Here is a 20,317-nt window from a genome sequence, read left to right on the forward strand (position 1 = left end):
TTTTGTCTTAATTTTTTTATTTTTTATTTTTGCCAGTCCTGGGCCTTGAACTCAAGGCCTGGGCACTGTCCCTGAGCTGTTCTTGTTCAAGGGTAGCACTCTGCTACTTGAGCCACAGTGCCACCCCCAGCTTTTCTTTTGGTCGGGTACTGAGGTAGTGACCCCAGGGCTTCATGCATGCTAGGCAAGCACTCTACCACTAAGTCATATTCCCAGCCCCAAAATTATTATTAGTTTTTTTGGGGGGTCCGGTCGTGGGCCCGAACTCTGGGCCTGGGCACTGTCCCTCAGCTCTTCAGCTCAAGGCTAACACTCTACCACTTGAGCCACAACGCCACTTCCGGCTTTTTTCTTTTTGCTTATGTGGTGCTGAGAAATCGAACCCAGGGCCTCATGCATGCAAGGTAAGAGCTCTACCACTGAGCCACCTTCCCAGCCCCCCAAAATTATTTTTAATGTCAAAAATAATAATATGCCAGGTGCCAGTGGCTCACCACTGTAATCCTAGCTACTCACAAGGCTGAGATCTGAGGATCAGTGTTCAAAACCAGCACTACAGGTAAACAAAAATAATAGACATCCATAAAGCTGTTTTAAATGCTTATTTAGCTATGTTATAATGAATACATTAGCTATCAGAAGAAAGTATATGAAAAGTTCATGACACTGATTTCATAAGATGCCAAAAAGCAATCAACAAAAGAAAAAATACAGATAAGCTAGACTGTATCAAAATTTAAAACTGGGCTGGGGGTGAGGCCCAAGTGGTAGCCAGTCTAACAAGCATGAAATCCTGAGTTCACACCCCCACTGCTAAGAAAACAAAGTAAAAGCACTAAATTTTAAATGTTTGTGTATCAAATGATATTATTGATTTGATGAAAGGCCAGCATATAAGCTGAGAAAGTACTTGTAAATCATGTGTCTGATAAAGTGTTAATATCTGGAGTTTATAACGAATTCTTTCGCCCAGGCGCTGGTGGCTCACGCCTGTAATCCTAGGTATTTAGGAGGCTGAGATCTGAGGATTGCGGTTCAAAGCCGGTCCGGGCAGGAGAGACCGTGAGACTCCTATCTCCAATAAACCACCAGAAAACCGGAAGTGGCGCTGTAGCACAAGTGGTAGAGTGCTCGCCTTGAGCTGAAGAGCTGAGGGACAGCACCCAGGCCCAGAGTTCAAGCCCCACGACCCACCAAAAAATAAAATAAAAATAAAAAAATAACAAAAAGAAACCCGGGTACCAGTAATCCCAGTAATCCAGGCCTGTAATTCTAGCTACTCAGGAGGCTGAGATCTGAAGATCACAGTTCAAAGCCAGCCTGTGCAGGAAAGTCTGTGAGACTCTTATCTCCAATAAACCACCAGAAAACCTGGGCTATGGAGGGAGACTTTATCTCAAAGTCAAGATGGCAATTTTTGTGTAGTTGATATGTCATAGAATTTAAAACACATTCTCTATTGAGAAGGAAGTCACATCTCCATACATCGGATAGTTCATCTTGCATACCACCTTCAGGGAAAGTGGTTCCTAGGAAGAAAGTGGCTGGATTTCTGATCTTCTATTTCTAGTTCCTAGGCAAGCTGTCTGAAGGCCAAGCCACCTTCCCCCTTCCAGTGTTAGAGGGAGATGGGAATAACTGCCTGCCTTAGTGGTGGCCATTCACTGTCAGTGCCTGCCTCTGGAGTGCTGAGCACTGTCTCAGGAGCCTCACTTGAGATAACCTCCGTCACTGCCTCCAGCTTTCCCCAGCAGAGCACTGGACCCCAGGCGTCCAGAGAGGTTCACTTCAGCCATGTGTGCTGTGCTGGGGGGGTGGGGGAGGGTAATGCTCCTGAGCCTCTTCTGTGAAATAGGAATAAAGCAGCTCCCTAGCTTGCTGGCACAGATGTCAGAGAAACTCTGACTTCTCTGAGGGCAGCTAGAATCAGGAAAAAAAACAAAAACTAAAAAAACCCTTTGGCATGTCTACCTCCATCTTACATCTGTGTCCTTGTCTCTGAGTCTTTGTAGTCACCTTGAAGCCAGTTGGAATGCGGGGAGGGCAGAACTGATGGATAACTTCTGTGATGAGAATCAGAAACTATCCACTAGCACACAATGACTTTCTTATAGTGACCAGACCTCACCCAACCAATCCTGAAAAGATAGACAAGCGGACCAACACCAAAGATAAACTGAATGTTAACTGTGCCTCTTTTCCAGAAACATCCCCGGGTAGTTTAATAAATCTCTGAGCCAGGTGCTGGTGGCTCAAGCCTGTAATCTTTGCTCTTCAGGAGGCTGACTTGAAGTGATTTGAAGCCAGCCCAGGCAGGAAAGTTCTCAAGACTCTTGTTTCTAATAAACTACCAAAAACCAATACAACAGAAGTAGAGCTGTGGCTCCAGTGGTAGAGAGCTAGCCTTGAGCAAAAAAGCTCAAGGGACAGAGCCCAGGCCCTGAGTTCAACCCCAAGACTGGCACCAAAACCAACCATAACAAATCTCTGCCCTTCACTATTGATTCTTTACTTGGCACATCTGAACAGCAGCAGGGCCTGACACAGAAGCCTTGAGTTGGGCCTGGTAGCCATCTAGCACACATCCTGGCCTACAGTGGGTGTTTAAATGTGCTCCTCCCCTCCCTCTTGACCTCTTTTTAAGGAACTCTGCACCTCCTTCCTGTTAGGTTTTTAAAAAGAGGTAACTGAGTAAGAACAGCACCACGCATGTGGTATTCAGGTAAAGGGTAAGTTTATTCAGTAGACCTGCTGGGACCAGGCCAGGGTGGCACTCCACGTGGCTGGCAAAAAGAGCGTCTGGCCCTGGGTTAGGCCTTATATAGGGTAGGGGTGGGGAAAGGTGTGTCCAGGTAAAGGGAAATGGGGCCAGGTAAAAGGAGGTGGGACCAGGTGGGAGAAAGGTGTGGCCACATCAGATCCAGATGTGACCTCAGCGGATGCAGGTGTGACCTCTTCCAGGTGTCCCAGTTGCCTAAGTAAGGCAGGTTCTGGGCAGGGTCTGCTTGCCATCCAGGAATGGACCTTACACTTTTCCCAAAAAAAAGAATACAGGAAAGTAAAACAGACTTTTGGGGGAGAGGGCTAGTAGGGGAAGGGACCACAAAAAATGTGAAGGTAGATGGACTAAGATTGAAAGAGTTTATTCCCATGAATGAAAGTAAAACAATGTAACAGTTGAAATTGTTTTAAGAAGGGGAGTGGGATTGTGGAGAGGGAGGGAGGAGGTGAGGGAGATACTGATGAACTATATTCATTTATACCATGAAATTGTTCGTTTGTTTTTAGGTCCGGTCATGGGGCCTGAACTCTGGGCCTGGGCACTGTCCCTCAGCTCTTCAGCTCAAGGCTAGCACTCTACCACTTGAGCCAGAGCGCCACTTCCGGGGTTTTTCTTTTTGCTTATGTGGTGCTAAGGAATTGAACCTAGGGTCTCATGCATGCAAGGCAAGCGCTCTACCACTGAGCCACCTTCCCAGCCCCTATACCATGAAATTGTATGACTAATGTGTCTTTAGATAAGATGGAGCCATACTATGGTGACTCCCTTTCCAGAGGACATTCCCTGCACTGCGTGTGGTCTATTCCTGCTTGCTGTTCAGACTTTCGTAAGCATTATTCCGACCTTTGGTCCTTAGCTCCACCCAAACCTGAGCTCATCCCTGCCCAGCAGTTCCCACCAAACTGCTGGCCCCTCCCTCTGTCCACCCAGACCCACCTGAGCTCCCATCTACCTCACTTCCCACCCCTCGGACCCAGCTGCTACCTACATAGTGCAGGCTGCCATGTGCTCTTTCTTTCCGGGGGGAATATGGCTTCTCTAATAAACCTTCTAGTAATCTTTCACCTTTGCCTGTCTGCCTCCTCATGGTCCCTAGCATGGATGTAACAGATCCTTTCATTGATCCTTTCAACTTTGAGTGAAAGGGCCCCTAATAAGAGGACTTGTGTGGGACCACGCTACCTAAAGCAGCCACGGTGGTCTTCTGGAATGGCCCAATTCAGATCTGTAGTTGTGGCTGTATCTCCTGATCGGTGTTTCTCACCCTTCCCCTTTGCCCCTGAGGCTTCTCCCCAAGCAAGCAGTCTACAGTAGGGAATTTGCTGACCTAACTAACCAGAGATTTCACGTCACTTAATCCTTTAGCAACACTGTGCCCAGGACTGCACTTTCTATGAAGCAGCCAACCCCGCTCCCCACCCTGCTTCCTCTCCTCTCCTGGCTCTCTGGGCATCTGCTTGTGGAGCTACACCTTCTTACTGGGGGGGAGGGGAGGGGAGCAAAGCGGGGTTGCGTAACAAAAAAATCAAACTTAGCTCCTGTTTCCTCAGTGGTTCCCAGACTGCCCTGCAGATGCCCATCTTGGGGCCTACAGAGCTGCTTTCTTTTTCCTTTCCTTTCCTTTTTCTTCCCTTTTCTTTTTCATTCTTTTTCTCTTTCTGTTTATCTTATTAAAATTATTGTTATTATAAAGACAAACTACAGAGGAGTTACAGTTATGTAAGTCAGGCAAAGAGTATTCCTTTTATTTATTTATTTTGGTCGTGGGGCCTGAACTCTGGGCCTGGGTGCTGTTCATGAGCTCATCTCTTCAGCTCAAGGCTAGTGCCCTACCACTTGAGCCACAACACCACTTCTGGCTTTTTCTGGGTATGTGGTGCTGAGGAATCGAACCCAGGGCCTCATGTGTACAAGGCAAGCATTCTACCACTGAGCCACCTTCCCAGCCCCCAAAGAGTACATTTCTTTCTAGACAATGTCACTCCTTCCCTCGCTGTCTCTGTTTTGTGACTGGGTTTTGCCTTGTAGCCCAGGCTGGTTCTGGGAGTTACAGGCATATGCCAGCACAGCCAGCTCAGGGACTGGCTTTCTGAAATGAGTGCACTGCAGACAGAATGGGAGGCTGTTTGCACGCAGACTCTGCTTCATCCGGTGTTTGTCTCCTGTCATCCTGCCTTCCTTTCCTGCCTTGCCTCCTCTCATGACTCAAGATGCAGCGATGTTCACCCCTACCTACCTCTGCTGCCTTCCGTCTGCCCCTGACATCTGACCTGACAGAGCCTGCCCACTGAGCTGTGCACAGTGCAGTGTATGTTTGTGTTTGTCCAGAGCCTGACACAAGGTGGGCCCAGCATGGATGCTGGGCACAGGCTGCATGACTGAGTTGTGACAGATCTAGAAGGCTTCAAAGAGAGGGGACCCCAGCCCTGCTGTCCCCTCTGTGGCTGCTGGTGGCTGACAAGGCTCCTCTCTGTGATGCAAATAAGGGATTTTTGTTTTGTTTGTGGTTCTAGTACTGAGGTTTGGGTTCAAAGCCTGGATTCTGTCCCTGAACTTTTTCAGCTCAAGGCTGGCAATCCACCATTTGAGCTACACTTCCACTTGGGGCTTTTTATTGGCTAATTGAAGATAAGAGTTTCATAGACTTTCCTGCCTAGATGAGCTTTGATTCTTGATCCTCAGATCTCAGCCTCCTGAGTAGCTGGGATTACAAGTGGGAGCCACTGGTGCCTGGCACTCACATAGAATAGAACAAAACAACAAAAGCCATCACAGGCCACTTTTATTTGTTTGTTCATTGCATATTTTCTTTTTTCAGACAGAGTCTCCCTATGTTGTCTAACCTAGCCTTCAGCTGGTGGTTCTACGGCCTCAGCCCAAGTGCCGGGATTGCAGGTATACACTGTCACCCAAGACTTGACACAATGCTCCTTGTCTTTATAATTGCATTTCTGTTTCTGTTCTGGTCCAAAGGTTGCTAAAGTAGCCAGTTAGGATTGTCTCACAGGTCCCAAGCCTTGCTGTCTCTTGTTCCTTCCAGTTAGCTGAGTCCTCATGTTGTAAAGAGGGGTATTCATCCCAAGAGAGTTAGATCTGAAGATGCTCCTCTCCCAGGCCACCACATGCTTGTGTTGGGAAGCTGTGGCTTTGTTCCGGTGTCATTCAAGCTCAGGCTGCGTTTTCGTGATGGCAAGGCTGTGTATAAGTTTGTTCTGCATGAAATCCTTATGATAATCCCGTGATACCTCACCAGGATAGATAACAACGCACTGTCTTTCAGCTTACATGATGCAAGCTAATTTCTCTAAATCATTTTCTGACTTGGTAAATATGCTCTAGAAGGCTGACCCTAAACTGATCAGTATTTAATACAGGAGACTATCTGGCTTATACAAACTTGAGACTTATTTGATTCACAGCTACCCTACTGTATACCTCTAAACACTAACTATACAGAAGGTAAGGATCTTAAGAAGAGAGTCTATTATTTTGCGTTTTCTTCCTAGGTGCTATAGATAAATAACGTGTTTTCCAAAACCGAGGCTGCATATTTAAGTGGAATGCATTAATTGCATCTCATTTTAATCTAACTCTGCTTCTAAAAGCCTGGAACTGTATGTTAAATGCTGTGCACTAGTCTACTTTCTGTGTTACACTTGTTCTTGACAATAGATGGAAACTTTAGCATGATGATTTATAGTTCATCCTAATTTTTTTTTATTTTCAAGTGTACGAAGTCACATTGGTTATGTTTGATAATCCACTGTTGGCATGTGCTTTCATATAAATTATAGGGTTTTTGCCTCTCAGCTCTCACAACCCAGAAAGGAGAAACCCCCAGCATGGAGATATGACTGATGCCGCATGGGTGTGTGGGTTGGAAATAATAAGGATTATAAATGACTCACTAGGTCTAGAAAATAAGAGGAGAAGACTTATTGGGGAGAAGTAAAAAAGCTTGCTCTCTTTATGCACAGCTGAAAGAAGGTACCATGAAAGATATATTACTATTCGCCTTCTTTTTATTTCTAAGGGAGTTTTTATTAACCCCTTTTTATCAATCAAAATAAATTGATTGCCAGTGAATGCAATATTTTCTGACTACTTGAAATTATAAAACAAAAGCAAACACATGCAAACTCACATACCACATCTCTGGTAAATAAGAGATCAGGCCTTCCAAAGGGATTGCTAAATAGTGTTAATGGTTTTTATTTATCTTTCATTTAAGGGGAAAACCAGGCATGGGATGCCTCTGGAATTCCACTTCACCCTCTGAGCTAGTGGCCAGGTAGTACAGAGCATTGTTATTTAATATTTATATCCCACATAAAAGGACGTATCTCTGTAGTGTAAATATGGTTATGGCCAATAATAACTGGGCTCTGGGTAAGGAATGGTATAATAACCCTGGACAAGAAGAGAGAAAGCGGGTGGCCAGGAATGCATCTGTGAATCACTTCCCCAAGAGAGTCTGCTCACTTGTAGTGTCACTGAGATGCAGTGATGTAGAGTATATGGAAATTAGAAAATAAAGATTCCCGCCAAATTGATGAGACCATCTCTCTTGGTTCCCACCAGTATAAAAAGGTTAGAGAGTTCAAGACAATAGGAATAAAACAGTATTTTAGAAGATGGGGCTTATCCAGGTACAGTGGGGTTCATGCTTGTGATTCCAGCTCTTTGGAACCTGAGGCAAAAGTATGGAGAGTTCAGAGGCCCATTTGGGCTACAGAGTAAGACTATGTCTCAAAAAGCAAAAAGTACCTGTGTGAGGTGGCTCATGTCTGTAATCTCAACCTACTTGGGAGATGGAATTTGACAGTGTCATGGTTGGAGGCCAGCTGGGATGAAAACAATCTAGCTGTGGTGGTTCATACCCGTCATCCCAGCTAGATGGGGCTGGCTACTTGGGCAGAAAATGTGAGCTTCTGACTGAAAAGTAACTAGAGCTAAAATTGCTGGAGGCATTGCTGAAGTGGTAGGATGCCTGCCTAGCACTAAGCCCAAACTCTGTACCACAAAACAATAATAAGAAAATAATACTAATTTTTAAGAAGCAAATGGGGCCAAATGTAGAGGGCTGAGTTGGGAGGCAGGCTCCTGAAGTCCCCAAGGCTGCTGGCAGCTCTGGTGTCCTGCCCTGGGCACGGCGTCTGCTTGTATTCCGCCAGATTCCTGGTGAGTTGGGTGGCTGGTAGGGCTGCAGGTTTGCTGTCTCTGCAGTAGGCCAGACACAGCTAGCTGAGTGTGGCTCTGTCCTTGTGGGGTCTCACCCATGGGTGTCCCATCCAAGGAGGGTGGCTGTCTCCTTGAGCCTGCCATGATGTATTGCTTCGTCATGCCACCCCGTGTAAGCTGAGAGAAGGCATGGGTCTGAGCTGGAAAGTCCTCCAGTAAGGCTACCTCTGTGCTTCATGCGAGTGAGACACCAGGTCCTTGTGGAGTCACCACCAAGCACTTGCTTTTCTCTCATGAGGTGGGTGACATCACAGGAGAATGTGACGTGCAGACTCACCTGCCATAGAGCCTCTACGGCCCTTACAATGCAATAGTTTGCTCTTTTCCTTCAATTTATAGAAAAAGGAATACCATGGGTTCCCGGGGTTGGGGGGGGGAGGCGGGAAACCCCAAGCTGTTTAAATGTGAGGTGGGTTTAAATCCAATCTAGAACCTTCCCTTCTATGAATGCTTAAGGGGGTGAAGCAAATCCAAAGAGTCCCCATCATCCAGGGTCACCCGAATGCTTCTGTGTCCCTGAGCTGCCTGAGCTCGTTAGAGCAGCTGCCACTGTGTGGTGTGCACACAGGGGCCTGAGGAGGAGGGGAGGCCGGGGATTACATGGTTCTCACCCGTGCTGCCTTCCGCACTCCACAGGGTTCGTTCACGGGGCCAGACACAGCCCCACAAGCTGAACAACTCTGGAAGTGATGCTGCAACAGAAATTCAGACGAGGAAACTTAATCACTAGATCCATATGATAGTCAGTGCTCCTTCTCTGTTCCTTCAGAGACCATGTCTCTGAACGACTGCAGAATGGGGAAGAAGCCCATGCTGCGGGGCAGATGTGTGCGACATTTTGCTAAGTATAATTGTGGTCAATGGTTTGACCAAATGTCGATGAATTTGCTTTCCAGGCTGGGGTGGCACCTGCCATCTGTCAGAGAACCAGCCACTGTATCCTCTGTGCACACATATGTGGGTGTGCGTGTGTGTCCATGTGTATAAGGTATGTGTTTCTCAGTAGTGCTCAGGAGTCTCTACCGTGAATCATTCTGCAGAGAAGAGAGACTGAGAGTGCATGGCACCACTGCCGCTCCAGGGGTCCACTCTGGGAAGTGGCACTTCTGCACCCATGGAATCTCTAAGAGAGCGCCTAGGCTCACTGGATAGAGAATGCACTCAGGCGGGCTTTGTGGGCTGCGCGTCTGAAGCATCCTGGTTGAGAATGAGCGCCTGGAGCCATGCAGAGTTCAACTGGCTAGAACATCTTAGAGGCCTGAAGAATTACTTCTGGTTTTACGAGCTGTGTCACGTTGCTTTTCACGCTGTAACAAATACCCAAGAGAAACAATCTAAAGGAGGAAGGATTTATTTTGGTTCAGGGTTTCAGTCTGTTGTCAGCTGGCTCCGTTGCCATGGGCGGGTGGTTAGGCTGAAGTATCATGGCGGGAGGTCAAGGTACAGCACATGCTCACTTCATGCCATCCTGGAAGCAAGCAAGAGAGACAAAGAAAAGGGCTGGGGAAAAGACATTCCTCCTCCCCCCCCCCCCCCCCCCACTGACCCATGTCCCTCAGCGAGGTCCATCTCCCAGCTCCATTGTTACTGGATGCCTTAATGAATTCATTAAGGGATTAATTCACTGATTAGGTCAGAGCATCACAATCCAATCATTTTCCCAGAGCCTCTCAGCTCACAACCAAGCCCCCAAGCACCAGCCTGGAGTGCTTGGGGAATCCCTGTCAAAGCACAGCACAAGTGGTTTGTCTGTGACTCAGGCAGGCTTTTCTGTGGGCTTGGTTTCTTCCATAAGAAACAAGGATTACAAATAGGAGCGGGATGTTAACTCCCTATGGGCTTGGAGAATGAATACACAGACTTGGAACACACAACACTGTTCACATGCAAAACATGTGCATTCAAAAAGGAGTCACTGTGCAGCGAGTTGATTCTGTTTGCTCAAGGCCAATGAGGTGTTAGGGGACTTGTGTCTGGGGTGATTGTTAGTGTCTCTGGTGCTTGTTGGGGCCTGGACCTCATAAATAATGTTGCCTGTAGAAATACAGTCAGGTGTGGTGCGTTCTTCCTTCTTTCCCTCCTCCTTTGCCCCACTAGCATCTTTTTTTTTTTGGCCAGTTGTGGGGTTTGAACTCAGGGCCTGTTGTGCTGTCCCTGAGGTCTTTTGCTCAAGGCTAGTGTTCTATCACTTTGAGCCACAGCTCCACTTCTGAGTGGTAATTGGAGATAAGAGATAAGAGTCTCTCAGGGACTTTTCTGTCTGGGCTGGCTTTTTGAACTGTGACCCTCAGATCTCCACCTTCTGAATAGCTAGAGTTGCAAGCATTAGCCACAGGTGCCTGGCTTACGAGCATCTTTTATATGTATGGTCCTGTGTGGGTGACAGGTATAGGATCTTAAATACACAGTGTGTGTGTGTGTGTGTGTGTGTGTGTGTGTGTGTGTGTGTATGTGTGTGTTGGGGGGGTGTTAAAAGTCAGGGAAAAGCAGGTTTCGGTAGCCAGTGGATCCATGGAGCTTCTGCAGAGGCAATCAGTCTGTGTTTCCCAGTGGTGGTCTCTAGGTTGAAGAAAGAATCTACTCAGGCTCCTGGAGAGGCAGTGATGCCACCTGCAGCCTGGAAACTTGCTCTACAACCACTGGGCTTAGGCTGGTTGTTGGCGGGAGAAGGGATGGGAACTCGGGAAGAGGGTAGAGAATGGGCAGGCACCTCTCAAGATGAATCCACCCCCACCCTGTAAACTATAAATAATTAAAAACATGTTCAGAATTATTTTAAGCAAGACATTTTTGGAGACTGCAGCACTTGGGTTAAGACTTATGATCTACATTTCTTACAAATACATTCTTTTAGAATGTGTCTTACGGACACAATCGTGTTTTTTGTTTTTGTTTTTTGTTTTTGTTTTCTGGATAGCAGCCCCAAAGCATTCAATCCCAAGCTAGATTAGGTTAGGGGTAGACGCTTCTCCAACCTGTCTGCTTAAGGGGAAACCAGAATACTGTGGAGCCATCGGACAATGCATACTTCTGAAAAAGAAATGGAATGTATTTTTATTGGCAGAGCCAAGATGAAGTATGTCTTGAAATCTGTTTTACAAATAAACTTGCACATAAATTGTCCATTCACTGCTTGGAAATCTTTTTTCGCATTTGAGGAGCTGTCAGAGGTCCCTAATAAACAGTGAGTCTTATTTAGTTTACTGGATATGTAATTCTTCTTTTCTTTGAAAATAATTATTTTTCAAGCAAGTGCAGCAAAAATACAACCAATAAAAATCTGGCTATGACAGCATAAACAACCTTTATAGCAAGCATATACACCGAGTTCCTCTCATAAAAGCAGTTTCTGGTAAGGAAGAGAACATGGAAAATTGGCTGACTTGTCCCCAGATTAAGTTCCCAGTGCTAAGAATTGAGATGGGAAAGTCTGTAGTCCCTGCTTTGTATCCCAGGCTAGTCCTTTGTGATCAGAGTGATAGGCAGAGGGTCTCAGTTGTGAGGGAGAAGGAAGAGGCTGATGGCTTGGTTCAACTCAGTAACCTGTCCACCAACACCATTTGCAGGCCAGAGAAGCTGATAGCCAGAGGGCTGGAATTTCCAGAAGGGCTCCAGAGGGGCAAATGGGAGCCCCTCCATCGTTGAGTTGCCCAACTGTTAACTCCAAGTCAGCTGTCCCACAGGAAGTTCTGTGCCCATGAGTGTCAGGGGTTGGGTCTGAGACAAGGAGGAGAATGCCATTCAGAATGTCACCCCAGGCTCATAGGAAGATGTGTTTGTTCTCCCCCTTCCCTGCTCCGCATTTGGGCTGCATGCCTGGCCCACGCTTAGCTGAGCCCCAGCTCTAATGGGCAGTGTGAGGCCAACAGCCCCTGGACCAGGTAGTCTCCAGGCTTCTCCCGGGGAGGCTCCATGTCAGCAAGTTCTCAGCCAATGTACCAGGGCTCATTTATGCTTTTATAGTAGCTCAGAAGATGTTATCGCAGCTTGAGAACTGAAATTAAAATATGTATCCTTCAGGTGCAAATCTACTGTACTTACAGCTTTACTGTTTCTCTGCAGGGGCTCCATTAATCTTGCACTAGTGAAATTCCTGAGGAAATTAATTCCCTCCAGTTGGGGTTATTCTCAACTGGTCTTTGGGGGCGGAGTAATTGGAATTTAAGCGTCTCTCTTAAAAGAAGGGAAACCTTGGCTGTTTTACTTGAGTAACAACAGTTTTTAATGTTGTGCTTTCTCATTCTTTCCCTCAAGTTCCTCTGTGCTTACCAATAGGGTTTGAGGAGACCCGACCAGGTGGAAGTTGGACTCCCAGTCTTTCTTTATGCACACCAGATATATTTCTCTCCAGGATGATTTGTTTGGGACCATAAGGCACCTGGCATTGTGCCCACTGAGTAATACTTGGCCAGAGGAATGAGCAATGCGTCATTTAAATTCATAGGTAGCTGTGCTCCAATGCCTCACGCCTATAATCCTAGCTACTGAGGAGGCTGAGATCTGAGGATCTGGATGGAAGCCAGCCACAGCAGACAAATCTGAGAGACCTAAGTCCAATTAACCAGAAAAAAAAAAAAAGAAGAACTAGAGGTGTGGCTCCAGTAGAATGCCAGGCTTGAGCAAGAAAACAGAGAATACAAGACTTCGAGTTCAAGCTCTGGTACCAACACATATACACATCCATGGCTAGAATTAGCTTGTCTATTTAGGAAAAGTACATATTGTTGTTATCTAGCAAATAATTACATACAGAAGCTCATACTTGCCCTCTGTAGACATGACGTGGAGCTCTTTTGCTGCAGAAAGCCCAAGCTCTGACGGCTTGCCTTCACCCAGGTCAGGACTCCCAGTTCCTAGGCTCCAGGTTCTAGTCCACATGCTACAGGCCCTTGAATGGCTGTCCAACTCCCTTAGGGGCAAATTTATGGTCCCATCTCAGGCTGCTGGGGGCAGGTGTGAGGCTGGGAGGGCCATTACTCACAAGGCAGGGCTGGTGGCTCTGGTGGGACTCTGAGCCCACTGTGGAATGATGCTTGTACAGGGGTGCAGCAGCATGCCAGTGCCCGGGACCACCCCACACAAACACAGGCCAACATCAGCCCAACCTGTCGTTCTCCTGTGTTTTTGAAATGCTGGGCAGTGAGAGAGCATAAGCGGTCTTGGGTAATAGGCCCAAACCACCAAGGCTGGAAATGCAGGTGTTTCCCTCTGAGCCCTAATGTGCTCTGAGGGAGACGACAGGACTCCCCAGAGCAGCAGTGAGTGATAAGAACTTGAGGTGGTAATGGCGGCGGGGGGGGGGGGGGGGAGAGGGGGTGGGTGTCTAGCCTCTGCCCTACCTGCTGTGTGTCTGGGCAGGTTCCTTTGCTATATCTGGGGTGGGGTGGCATGGTGGTTTTTAGGGATCCTAAGTGAGAAAAACAGACTGTGTAAGCACTCTAGAAGTTGGAAGAGTTCTGTCCACCAGTGTGTGCATACCCAAATCATATCTGTAATTTGGGTGCACCAACTCCCCCAAATCCAACTTTATATTTTATCCTGATGTTGTACACTCTATCCCAAGGATGACTTTTTGCCAAACTGCCATACAATATCATAACTGTACACAATGTACTGTCTTTATCAAATTCCAGCAAATTTGTATTTGTTTACTATCCAGTCTTACATATAAGTATGGGTACACAGCCAAGACAGAAAGTAGTTCCTCCTGTTGAATTTGGAATACTGTAAATTACATTTTTGGTAGCATCTGTTTCTCAAGATGAGTCACACCTGTAATGGGTTCCAAGGGTTGCTTAGAAAAATACAAAGTGAGTCACAAGTCACTATGTAATTTAAAACACCCTAGTAAAGAAAGGTAAAATATTTCAACAGGTAGTATAGAAATCATTAGTGATAGGGTACATTCTCTCTCTCTCTCTCTCTCTTGTCATTCGTGGGGCCTGACCTCTGGGCCTGGGCTGTCCCTCAGCTCTTCAGCTCAAGGCTAGTGCCCTACCCCTTGAGCCACAGCGCCACTCCTGGCTTTTTTTTTTTTCTGCTTATGTGGTGCTGAGGAATTGAACCCAGGGCCTCATGCATGCAAGGCAAGCGCTCTACCACTGAGCCACCTTCCCAGCCCTCTTTTTGTTGTTGTTGGTCGTAGGCCTGAACTCTGGGCCTGGGCGCAGTCCCTGAGCTTTTTTTCGCTCATGGCTAGAGCTCTATCACTGGGCCACAGCTCTACTTCCAGCTTTTTGGTGGCTCAGGGGAGGTGAGAGTCTCAAAGACATTCCTTCCCGGCTGGCATTGCAGAGCAATCCTCAGATCTCAGCCTCCTGAGTAGCTAGGATTATAGGCGTGAGCCACTGATGCCCAGCTGCACGTTGCTAGTGTTCACTCAGCCAGCCAGCCAGCCACAGACAGGCAGCCATAGACAGCCACAGAGAGACAGCCACAGCCACAGACAGACATATAGCCACAGACAGCCAGTCAGCCACAGACAGACACAGCCAGCCAGCCAGTCATAGACACACACACACACAGAACACATACACAGCCAGCCAGACACACACACAGAGCATACACACACACAGACACAGCTAGCCAGCCACAGCCACACATACACAGAGCACACACAGACACACAGACCACCCATACAGAAGACACACACACAGACAGCTAGCCACAGACACACACACTCAGAGCACACAGACACAGACACACACACACAGAGCACACAGACACACACACAGACACAGAGCACACAGAGCACAGACACAGACACACACACACAGAGCACACAGACACACACACAGACACACACAGAGCACACACACAGACACACAGACCACCCACACAGAAAACACACACACAGAGCCAGCTAGCCACAGACACACATACACAGAGCACACACAGACACACAGACAGACAAACAGAAAACACACACACAGAGCTAGCTAGCCACAGACACACACAGAGCACACAGACACAGACACACACACACACACACAGAGCACACAGACACAGACACACACACAGACACACACAGACACACACACACAGAGCCAGCTAGCCACAGACACACACACAGAGCATACAGACACAGACATACAGACACAGACACACACAGACACACACAGAGCACACAGACACAGAGCACACAGACACAGACACTGACATACAGACACAGACACACACAGACACAGACACAGACACACAGACACACACACGCACTCACACACCTGCAGCCCGCCGCTGGAGGCCAGGCCCGCAGCCCCCAGCTCCCGCGGGCGCCGCCTTCGGGATTCCAAGTCACTGCAGCCGCCCGCGTGGGCGGGGCCGGAGGCGGGGGCGGGGCGGGGCCGGGCCGGGCCGGGGCGGGGCCTCCGCGCGCCGCGGCCTCGCGCGGGCCCGCCCCATCGAGCGGCCGGCGTTCGGCTGCTCCGGCCTGGTTGCGGCAGCATGGCGGCGGGGGCGGCTGAGGCGGCTTCGGCCCTCGTGGAGGTCGGCTCGGCCGGGCAGTTCGAGGAGCTGCTGGGCCTCAAAGCCAAGTAAGCCGGGCGGCGGCGACAGGCGGGGAAAGAAGCGGGCCGGGAGTCCGGCCGGGGCGGCGCGCGGGCGGCAGGCGGGCCCGGGCCTCGGCGGCCGGCCCGGGGCGTTGGCGGGGGCGGCCCGGGCCCGGCGGGCGGGCGGGCGGGCGGGAGCCCGGGGCCCCGGAGCCGGCCGGGAGACGGGACGCTGGTCGCTGACTCGGCCGCCGGGACCCCGCCGAGTGGGCCGCGCCTCCGGAAGCGGCGCCGGCCCCGCCGCCCCGGCTCGCGGCCTCGGAACCGGGGGCCGCCCGCGGCCAGAGGGGCCCGGAGGACGTCCCGGGGTCGCCGACGCCCCAAGTGCCCCGGTGGGCCCGGCCCGCGCGGTTCTGGGCGCCTGGGTCCTCGCGCGGGGCCGGGCCCCGGGCCGAACCCCCCGACCCCCCCGTCCCGGGCCCCGGGCCGCTCCCCTCCCCGGGCCCCGGGCCGCTCCCCTCCCCGGGCCCCGGGCCGCAAACCCCCCCCCCCCCCCCGGCTCTCGGGCCGCTCCCCTCCCCGGGCCCCGGGCCGCTCCCCTCCCCGGGCCCCGGGCCGCAACCCCCCCCCCCCCCCGGCTCTCGGGCCGCTCCCCTCCCCGGGCCCCGGGCCGCAACCCCCCCCCCCCGGCTCTCGGGCCGCTCCCCTCCCCGGGCCCCGGGCCGCAACCCCCCCCCCCCGGCTCTCGGGCCGCTCCCCTCCCCGGGCCCCGGGCCGCAACCCCCCCCCCCCGGCTCTCGGGCCGCTCCCCTCCCCGGGCCCCGGGCCGCAACCCCCCCCCCCCGGCTCTCGGGCCGCTCCCCTCCCCGGGCCCCGGGCCGCAACCCCCCCCCCCCCCCGGCTCTCGGGCCGCTCCCCTCCCCGGGCCCCGGGCCGCTCCCCTCCCCGGGCCCCGGGCCGCAACCCCCCCCCCCCCCCCGGCTCTCGGGCCGCTCCCCTCCCCGGGCCGCAACCCCCCCTCCGGCTCTCGGGCCGCTCTCTACCCCGGGCCCCGGGGCGCCCCCCCCCCCTCGATGCCGGCTCCCTCCACTCCCCCGTGGTCCCCGCCTCCGGTGGCCGCCGCCCCGGTCTGTCGGCCGCGCCGGGTGGAGACGGGGAGCGTGCACGGAAACAGCCCGGGGCCGGGGCGCGGCCGGGCGGCCGAGGCCCGAGCTCAGCTCCCGCGTTCGGCCGCCAGACGCGACCGGGCCGGCCTAGCAGGCCAGCCGCGGCGTTGCGGTGGGGAGCGGCCCCGCGGGGCCCGGGCGGGTGCCCTTCGTGGCACCGTGGGAAGACTTCCGTTGAGTATTTCAAGCACTTCCTGGCCTTTGTTGTGGTTGGCCTTGAACTCGGGGCCTTGGCGCTGCCCCTGACGTGCTCAAGACCACCGCCTGGACGCCGGCCTGCAGCCGGGCCGAGAGGCAGGCCCGCGGGTCCCGGGCCTCCAGGGCCCAGGCTGGGAAGTGCTGGCTTGGCTGGTTAAGCGGGTGGAACGCGGGACAGACACGCCCGCGGTTCCACAGTGGGTATTAACGCCTGCTGTGGGCGAGTCCGGAGCTTCTGCACGTCGAGTACCCGTAAGGAGCAAATGGTAGTGCAGTGTAGTACAACAAGCGCTAATAATTGACTGAAGAACCGAGTTACCTTGCTTCACCCAACCTGATCTTCCTATGAATGTTTTCCTCAAACAATGCCTGGGCATATTGGGGTGCCTACTAAAAAGGGGAGGTTACTATTGGAAATAACCTGGGAGAGTGTGACATCATTGTTTATTTCAGATATGCACCTTATGATTTCGGGCATTAAATACTAAACCAACAAATGGGTGAGCATCTCAATAGGAGGAGACTGCTAGATGATTGTACTTCAGTTCACATTAAAGTCATGTTTTGATGATGTCACTTCTGCCAGCATCCCAGGGTGTTATTGTTGTGTGTAGATGTGGGAGTTCAGAGAAGTTACATTGCTCTTCAAAGCCATGTTAGTGACAGTGGAGCATAAACGGATTTGAGCACTGTGCATATATTTCCCTTTTTGCATTTACAGCTGAATTCCTGCTGTTACAATGTTTGATAGTGGTTTAATTTTTTTTTTAATGCTGAAGATTGAACTCAGGGCCTCACATATGCTAGGCCAGCACTGAGCTATTTTCCCCAGTATACCTATTTCAGTAATCAAAAACAAAACAACAGCAAAAAAAAAAAAAACACAAAAAAAAATGAGCACTTTGCTGTGGTGTTAAAATTTCTTTGCAAATTTTATTTTTCAATGTTTTTATAATACTTTGGTACAACAAACAGTTGTTGGCCATTGGATTTTACAGTTTGGCACATCTATGAATCTGCCTTACTTAGGATAGATGTCTGCATATGGCTCTACAAGCTCTTTTGGTATGGGTGTGGCCCTGATGTGAATCTTCAGTATCTTCCACGGCAAAGAAACACTTTGATGTTCTGGGGCCCCTTCCTCTTGCCTCCTTTTCCCTCTTTCTTCTTTTTCTTCCCTCTTTTCTTTTTGGTGGTACTGGGGTTTGAACTTTCTTGGTAGGCATGCATTTCTACAACTTTAACCACTACCCCAGGCTTTCTTTTTTTTTTTCTTTATTTTTCTGTAGTGAGTTCTCTCCCTCTCCCCTTCCTCTCCCCTTCCTCCCTTCTTCCTCGCTTCTTCCCTCCCTCTATCCTCCCCCCCTCCCCCCCAGGCCAGAACTCTTCTTGCGGACTCTTTAGCTGTAATGACTAGCTCATACCAACACAGGCAGCTTTATTGGTTGACATGGGTTCTCAATAACTTTTTGCCTCCAACCTTGATTCTCTCCATCTCTATCTCTATAGGCATGAGCCACCATACCTAGCCTTCACCATCCTTTTGATTATTAAATAAGATTTTAAAAGTTTGTCAGAGTTGATGAAAAGTTATATTCTAGTTTAAAAATACTACAATGGTGGGCTGGGAAGGTGGCTCAGTGGTAGAGCGCTTGCCTTGCATGCCTGAGGCCCTGGGTTCCATTCCTCAGCACCACATAAGCAAAAAGAAAAAAGCCGGAAGTGGCGCTGTGGCTCAAGTGTTAGAGCGCTAGCCTTGAGCTGAAGAGCTGAGGGACAGTGCCCAGGCCCAGAGTTCAGGCCCCACGACCGGACCCCCCCCCCCCAAAAAAAAAATACTACAACAATAAAATGAATGTTTCCTGTCAAATGTGATATATTTGAATAAGGAGGTTGAGCCCCAAATCTTTAGTCTCTTTCTTCAACCACTGATCTGCTTGCTTGCTTGTTTTCTTCCCTCCCTCCCTCCCTCCCTCCCTCCCTCCCTCCCTCCCTCCCTCCCTCCCTCCCTTCCTTCCTTTCATCCTGGGGCTTGAGTGCAGGGCCTGGGTACTGTCCCTGACCTTCTTTTGCTCAAGGCTAGTGCTCTACCACTTTGAGCCACAGCACCACTTCCAGCTTTTTCTGTTTATGTGGTACTGAGGAATCGAACCTGGGCTTCATGAATGCTAGGCAAGCACTCTACTGCTAAGCCACATTCCCAGCCCTCTTTATTTTCTTTGTTGGTCATGAGGCCTTTTGGTCGGGGCCTAGGCACTGTCCCTGAGCTCTTTCACTCAAGGCTAGCCCGCTACAACTTTGAGCAACAGCTCCATTTCCAGTTTTTGGGTGGCTAATTGGAGATAAGGTTCTCATGGGCTTTCCTGCCAGGCTGGCTTTGAACCATGATCCTCAGATCTCAGCCTCCTGAGTATCTAGGATTACAGGCGTGAGCCACCAGTGCCCGGCCTGATCTGCTTTCTGTCATTATAGTTATCCATGTTTTTGTACTTGATTTATATAGATTGATGTAGTTCCTTGCTTCTTCCATTCTTCCATCCCTTGTCAGTTTCTTTTCTTTGTGAAGGTACTGGGGTTTGAACTCAGGATCTCTGGCTTTTGCTTGGCTTTTTTTGCTTAAGGCTGACAACTCTACCATTTGAGTCTCACCTCTGCTTTTTTTTTGGTCCAGACATGGGGCCTGAACTCTGGGCCTGGGCACTGTCCCTCAGCTCAAGGCTAGTGCTCTACCACTTGAGCCACAGCACCACTTCTGGCTTTTTTTTTTTTCTGCTTATGTGGTGCTGAGGAATTGAACCCAGGGCCTCGAGCATGCAAAACAAGCACTTTACCACTGAGCCACCTTCCCAGCCCTCACCTCTGCTTTTGACTTTTTTGCTGGTTAATTGGAGATAATGGGACTTCTCTGCCTGGGCTAGATTCAAATTGCAATCCTCAGTTCTCAGCCTCATGAGTAGCTAAGATTATACATATGAGCCCCTAGTGATGACTCCTCCAGGAATGGGATTTGAACTCAGAGTTGCTTCCTTTGTTTTCTTGGCTGGTGCTCTACCACTTGGGCCACTATTTGAGCTTGGGTTTTGCTGTGGTTTTGGAGGTGGAGTCTCATGGACTTTTCTGCCCAGGTTGGCTTACAACTGCAATCCTCTGGATCTTAGCCTCCTGAATGGCTAAGATCACAGATGTGATTCACCTGTACTGTCTGGCCAACAGTGTGTTTTAAGGTCTCACTTCTTATGATTCACTTAGTTTTTCTAAAGCTTGAATCAGTTTTTATTTCAAGGGAGCTTTGTCACAGCTTTTATACTTGGATTCGTTTATTTCCACTTGAAATGTGGACATAGTGGAGATAGTTTCAGATTTCTCCACCTACCATCTTGGGATCTGTCTTTTTCAAGCAGTTTTCTTTAGGGTAATTTTTACAATAGTTAGGCTTGCCTGTT

General features: G+C 50.0%; 1 protein-coding gene across 1 annotated transcript in view; it reads left to right on the forward strand.

Moving 5' to 3' along the window:
- Nucleotides 1-15,426: 15,426 nt before the first annotated feature.
- Nucleotides 15,427-20,317, forward strand: part of Glrx3 (glutaredoxin 3) — a 39,702-nt gene continuing 34,811 nt past the window's right edge. Inside the window, exon 1 of the mRNA XM_042701433.1 lies at nt 15,427-15,555. Coding sequence (XP_042557367.1) covers nt 15,467-15,555 — 89 coding nt within the window. The 5' untranslated portion in view covers nt 15,427-15,466. The remainder of the gene's footprint in view (nt 15,556-20,317) is intronic.

Source organism: Dipodomys spectabilis, unplaced genomic scaffold (assembly GCF_019054845.1).
Source record: "Dipodomys spectabilis isolate Male_0828 unplaced genomic scaffold, ASM1905484v1 ptg000289l, whole genome shotgun sequence".
In the NCBI taxonomy this organism is placed as follows: Eukaryota; Metazoa; Chordata; class Mammalia; order Rodentia; family Heteromyidae; genus Dipodomys; species Dipodomys spectabilis.